The 6,946-nt window shown below is 38.8% G+C and overlaps 1 protein-coding gene across 1 annotated transcript in view; it reads left to right on the forward strand.

The window, feature by feature from the left end:
- The first annotated feature begins 732 nt into the window (after positions 1 to 732).
- Positions 733 to 6,946, forward strand: part of Ptpn20 (protein tyrosine phosphatase non-receptor type 20) — an 86,527-nt gene continuing 80,313 nt past the window's right edge. Inside the window, exons 1-2 of the mRNA XM_015498955.1 lie at positions 733 to 957; positions 4,794 to 4,956. Of these exons, the coding sequence (XP_015354441.1) occupies positions 733 to 957; positions 4,794 to 4,956 (388 nt within the window). The remainder of the gene's footprint in view (positions 958 to 4,793; positions 4,957 to 6,946) is intronic.

The following is a 6,946-nucleotide window of genomic DNA, read 5'->3' on the forward strand; positions in this document are numbered from 1 at the left end:
GGCAAGAGAATGGAGAGGGAGAAGAAAAAAAATCTCAAAGGAAGAAACAAGGATTGTTTTGGTTGGGAATCAGTATTTTTCCTGCTTCCCTTCTCATCCAATAGGTGGAGTTGTCTGTTATTAGCTGGTATCTCCACCCTCAGGAATAGTGAAGGTTACCAGGGTAGGAGGGTTGGGCTTGGGTGCAAGGCATCTGGAAGTGGGGTATGGCACCTGCTGGCCCTGATGGAGACTACACCCCAAGGATCTCCTTTGGGGCCTGTTTGTAAGATGTGAGCACCTTGTCTTACCACCTTATCTCGCTTGTAGACCTCACAGTTCCTGGTCTCTAAATTAGTCTCTAAACTGGATCTCACTCATCCTCTCTCTTTATATTACCTAATCAGGGACTTTGGGGACTGCGCATCTATCTTGGAGAGCTGTTTTGTATTGGACAGTCACTGTGCTGTGTTAGCGGCTGTTGTGGAGAGGGGGAAGTTGGGAACTATGGTACCTGCCAAGCCAGTGTTCCAAACTGGGAGTTGCCCCAACTAAAGATGGAGATGAAGGTGATTCAAAGTGGAAGAGGCTTCTTTCAGCAGTGGGGTCTTGGGTCAGGTGGGGTAGCTGAGCGATGGCACTGGGTGATATGTTTAGAGATGAGTCTGTGGCATGCAGTGTTGTGGCTGTTGGCTGACTTCAGAGCCTGTTCAACATCCCCCAGTGCAAGCAGGGTACCGTGTGTAGGGAACTATGGCAGTAGCTGCAGAGTCCGAAGATGGAGGCAATTTTGGGGAGCTCCACATTAGTATGTGGGGGTCCACACAGGACTGGTGGCCGGAGTTCCTGTGTATGGGTAGCAGCTGGGTATCCTGTGTGGTAGTGGCATCCAGGATTTCTGCACAGGTGGGTTGTCAGGAGTACTATGCAGGTGCTGATACCAGTGGTCCTGCTTGGGTACCTGGGAGTCCTGTGTGGGTGAGTAGTCAGGAGTCCTGTTCTGATGCCGAGGCCTGGAGCCCTGCACAGGCACAGTGGTTGTGATTTCTGTGTGGGAGCAGCTGTAGGGGACGGTCCTCTATCACTCACAGCGAAGCAGTATTTCCACTACTTGAGTCCCTGGTCAGTAATGACACAGAATGCTGCCTCCCTCTGGCCTGCCATCTTGGATCCCTACGACTTGATGTTTTCATATGCCTATACATTATGAAATGATCATTACAGTCAAGCTAATTAACATATTTAACACCTCACACAGTTACCATTTTATTTTTTCATTTTTTATGATGAGAACACTTAAGATCTACACTTTTAGCAAAATTTAATCATACCAATAACAGTATTATTAACTGTAAGTATCATGCTGTATTATCAGAGCTTTAGAATTTATTCATCTGTATAACTGATACTTTGTATCATTTGACCAACAACTCCCCATATCCCCCTCACCATGGCAGTCACCATTCTACAGTGCTTGTATGAGTTTGATTATTTTATTTTTTGGGTACTGGGGATTGAACTCAGGGGCATTTGACCACTGAGCCGCATACCCAGCCCTATTTTGTATTTTATTTAGAGACAGGGTCTCAGTGAGTTGCTTATCACCTCACTTGTGTTGAGGCTGGCTTTGAACCCATGATCCTGCCTCAGCCTCCTAAGCCACTGGGATTACAGGCATGCACCACCATGCCTGGCTAGTTTGATTATTTTAATTTCCACATATAATTGAAATCTTTCTGGGTATAGATTATTTCATTTAACATAATGTCCTCTAGGTTCATCCATATTATAATAAATTGCAGGATTTTATTCTTTTATGTGACTGAATACTATTCCATTGAATACATGTACAACAGATTTTTTTTTTTCATTTGCTCATTGACAGATATTTAGGTTGATTCCATATTCTGGCTATTTCATAATAACATGAGAGTATAGATACCTCTTTGGGACATTAATTTCATTTCCTTTGGATATATACCCAGAAGTGGGTATATAAAAATTCTGTTTTAAATTTTTTGAGGAAATTCTTTATTATTTAAATTCTTTATTATTTACCATAATGGTTGTACCAGTGTATGTCCCCACCAACAGGTGCAAGTCTTCCATTTTCTCAACATCTTTGTCAACAACTATACTATATTTTCTATATTTAATACCATATTTTATAAGGGTTTGAGATGATAGTCCCATGTTTTTGATTTGCATTTTCCTGAAGATTATTGATGTTAGCACCTTTTCATATACCTGGTGGCTATTTGTCTTCTTTGAAGAATGTCTATTTAGGTTATTTATTTTACTTGCTTTGGAGTTGAATATTTCCTTATATATTTTGAATATTCATTTCTTATCAGATAGATGGCTTGCAAATGTTTCCTCCCATCCTATAGGTTTTGTTTTCATTCTGTTGTTTCCTTTGCTGTTCGGAGTGGCTTTATTGTTTGATGCAATCTGTTGATTATTTATTTTTACTTTTGTTTCTTGTGCTTTTATTCCTTTCTGCTTTTTTCATATACAAAAAAATCATTACCCAGACCAATTCTAAGAAACTTTCCCTGTTTTATTCTAGTAGTGTTATAGTTTTATATCTTATGTTTAATACATTTTGACTTGATTTTTTTCTTATTGTATGAGGTAAGGGCCATATTTATTCTACATGTGGATATCCAGTTTTTATGATACCATTTATTAAAGAGAGTCCTTCCTTCATTTGTGTATTCTTGGAATCTTGTTGAAGATCAGTTGTCAGTAAATATGTGGATTTTTTTGGGGGGTTCTCTATTCTCTTCTGTTGGTTTATGCATGTGTTTTTATGCTAGTACCAAACCATTTTGATTACTGTGGCTTTGTAATATAGTTTGAAATTAGGAATGTTATACCTCCAGCTTTAATCTTCTTGCTCAAGATAGCCTTGACTACTCTACTTTTTGTGGTTCCTGTTCCAGAATTATAAGCCAGGTTTTCTGTGGAGCAGGGATTTCTTGACCTTGCAGCTCTGACTACAGAAGTCCTCTTAGTCTTTTTAAAGTCTTTCTACAGTTTAAAACTTTTTAAGATGAGAGGCAGCTTTCTTTCTCATTGTGATATTACTTATCCATAGCAATATATTGTTCCCAGTTTTTTCTTTTTGTTGTGGATACATTATTGACCATAAATTAATAATTATAGCCTCTATTTTTTGGATGAATAATTTTATTCCTTAATTTAATAAATTCTCTGGATTGGGATAATTGAAGTAATGGGTCTGAATTTTGCTTTTTTCTTTGTATGTCATATCATTTTCCCAAAGAGGTTAAGCACTTTACCCAAAGTATACCACTTATACTGTAACCTACCAGCATTTGTATTATCATACCAAAAAGAAATGTTACTAATTTAATTGTCTTGAAATGGTGTTTTAACTTTCTTTGATTTTCATTTCTCAGATTACTATCCAAGATTATTTATCTCCTTTTGTTATAGTTTGTTTTATACCATTTAATATTTTTTTCTTTTTGAGTTAAGTTTCATCAATTAATGGTTGATGTATTCTGTTTTGTTCAAGACTCTGATGAAATGATCAGTTTTTCTAGAATCTTTTAAATGTAATTTTGAGTCAATTTCTTTTTGATTTTACATGTAACACTTCTTGCCTATGTTTTAGAATCCTTAAAAGGGACAAAAGAAGCAATAGTTGAATAGTTGAGGTACCTGCTTATTTAAAACATTTGCAAATTAATGTCACCAGCCCAACTGGGTAGATTTCTTGATAGGAGCAATTCTGATGATATTCAGTTGGAAGAAATTTTAAGATTATAATTACATTTTTACATTAAAAAGTATTGTATTATGTAATGGTGATTTTTAAAAAATTGTTTATTACTACCTGGTAATGGTATCTTTTCTCAATGAAAGAAATGGTTTGGAAAATTGAAAGGTTGAATGTATGAATGAATTTGAAGTCCAAAATGAGAACACAAAGTTACTTTATTATTATTATTATTATTTTTAAGATGGCATCTTAACATTCAAGGCCCAGATTGGACTTGAACTCATGATTCTGCTGCCTCAGCCTTCTGAATAGCTGAGATGATACGTGCATGTCACAATACCCAGCTGAAAAACATTTTTTTTTTTTGCAGTGCTTGAGATTGAACCCTTGAAGATGCTGGGCAAATGTTCTTCCACTGATCTACAAGTTTCTTTATAATTCTTAACCTGACACAAGTTCCAAAATTACTTATTAAAAATATTGATGATATTAGTACTATTTGTATTCTTTCTGTGTTCTCATAGGTTTTATTTATATCCCTATTAAGGGATATATTGTTTTATTGTCAAATATTATAGATATTTACCTATTTCTCTACTGAAGTGTAAGTTCCCTGTGGATAAAGTTTGAGTCTTTTTCTTCTTTGCTTAAGCAAACTCAGTATTTTGTATATTTTAGGTGTTTAATAAATGTTTGTTGAATTGAATATTGCCTTAGAACTGCTCTTGAATATAGAATAAAGCAGAGAACAAAAAAGGTGCTTCTTACTAATTATAATTTCTGTACTATGATTCCCCTTAAGAAATGACAGTTTAGCCATCTTGATTTATGTTATGTTTCTATTAACAAATAGATGGTTTGTGAGCCCTTAAGAAAGAAAGGAGTGATCTTTAGGAACTGATTTTCACTAAGAACAAGGCAGGTTAAACCAGATTTTGGTGCAGTGCCTCACTGACCTGCCCTCCGTCTGGGGCACCCGCACCCGGCTTCCTTACCGAGGGCCTGGCGGCCTTGCGGCGGGAGACCCCCTCCTCAGCCAGCACGGTGGGCGTGGAACACCTAGGCGAGCCTGGAGAGGGTTCACTCGGCCGAGGGGGCCGGCACGTCCCTGCATCCTGGTCTCTCAGGGAGGGAACAAGATGCCGAGGAAGAATGTGAAGAAGACTTGGCAGACACTGAATGCCGAACTGCCAATTTGTGGACAACTGAAGAACCTGACACATCAGGTGAGGCAGATGGTCAAATAGCAGGGAAGTACTAAATCTCCATCCACCATGTTTGTGGCTATACTGGCTTCACTGAGCTATTAGGATCACTAGGCAATGCTGAGCTGACGTGGATCTGGGGCGAACAGTCTGGGCCCCTCAGAACACACACACCAAGCCTGGATTGGCTGCATTCAAGTTCGCCTGCTTCTCGTGACTCAGCACTAACGATCCCGCTGAAATAACTGGTCGGCCCGTCTGAACATACAGAGGTAAAAGCCAACCCAGCCTTCATAGGCAGTGGCCACAGGATTGAAACGGGGCTTGGGAAAGACAGTCAGGACTCACCCGTTGCATTGGTCACCCGGCAAAGGGAACGAACGGTCACCATTTGCATGGAATACCACCATGGCAGAGAACTGACGTCATGGGCAGAGGAGATAACTTCATTGAAACCAGCGCGACAGGTGTGTAATCCCCTAGCCATCTCTCTCCACACAGCGGGGAAACCTTAAGAGCCCCTCCCAGCTCTCCCGTAAGGGCCCCTTCTAGCTCTCCTGTGAGCGCGATAGCCAGACCGAGGGAATCAGGAGTGGTGCGGGACTCGTGGAGCGGAACTCCCGGCTACCGCTCCCACCAGTGCTGACAACTGAGGTCTCTTGCACCAGCTACCGGGGGCGTGGCTACCGGAGGGCAAGCAAATTTGCTGGGGGTTCTCAGCCCCAAGCTCTATAAACTTAGTGTCTGAGGGAGGCAAACAGGGAGAGTGTGCCCAGGCTTTCATGAAAACAGGGCTCCCAGGAGCAGCAGACCAGGCGTGTAGCCAGTATTGTATTGAGCGTCACAGGTGAGCAGGGCCTGGCTTGAGGAAACACAAGAGAAGGCCCTAGGCAGTCAGGATTGGAGAACCGCCCAGTCTGGGACGAAGAGCTGCTGCACAGTGAGTGGTTCCCACCTATTGAGAGGAGAAGCTTGACCCAGTGGGCACAGCTCCACCTACTGGAAGAGAAGTTAATCGAACTCTATGACTGCATTTATTATTATTATTATTTTTTTCTTTTTCTTTCATTTTCAATTTTTTGTTGGTGTTGTTGTTCTTTAACTTTTTTAAATGTTTTTAATGTTTTTAATTTTTATTTTAGTATTATTAGTATTATTTCTTTAAATTTTAATTTTCATTTTTTTATTATCATTATTATTTAAAAATTTTTTTTTTCTTTCTTTCTTTCTTTTCTATTTTTTTCTTTTGTCTTTTCATTTCTTTTCAATTTTCTTATTCCCCCTTCCTTGAATTCTACCTGCCTACTCTCATTCTCTTTAGTGACTTCTTCCCTTCCCTTCTAATATCTTTCCTCCCAAGCATCAAATAAATTTATAAGAGTAAACAGTAACTCAGCAGTCAAACAGAACAAGAAGTAACATGAGCAGCATAAAAAAGCAAGGAAGAAAAGGAGTACAAACAATGAAGGACAGCCTAAATATTCAGGAGGATCTAGAGTCATTAGAAAAATGGTCATATAAAGAACTTAAGGAATACCTTAGACAGATGGAATGGAACCTTAAAGAGGATATGAGACAGCAAATCCAAACAGTGAAAGAACACATTGAAAATGAATTACATAAACAGATAAAAGAAGTTAAGCATCTTTATCAGGAGATAGAGATTATTAAAAAAAATCAAACAATAATTCTAGAAACGAAGGAAACGATAAACCAAATTAAAAACTCAATTGAGAGTATCACTAACAGAGTGGAGCAAGTAGAAGCCAGAACGTCAGATAATGAAGACAAAATATATCACCTTGAAAAGAGTCTAGCCAACTCAGAAAGGCTGGTAAAAAATCACGAGAAAAACATCCAAGAGATATGGGATAATATAAAAAAACCAAACTTACAAGTCATTGGGATAGAGGAAGATACAGAGATTAAAACCAAGGGAATGAGTAACCTGCTGAATGAAATAATTACAGAAAACTTTCCAGAAATAAAAAAGGAAATGGATATACAAATT

This window comes from Marmota marmota, unplaced genomic scaffold (assembly GCF_001458135.2).
Source record: "Marmota marmota marmota unplaced genomic scaffold, marMar, whole genome shotgun sequence".
Lineage (NCBI taxonomy): Eukaryota > Metazoa > Chordata > Mammalia > Rodentia > Sciuridae > Marmota > Marmota marmota.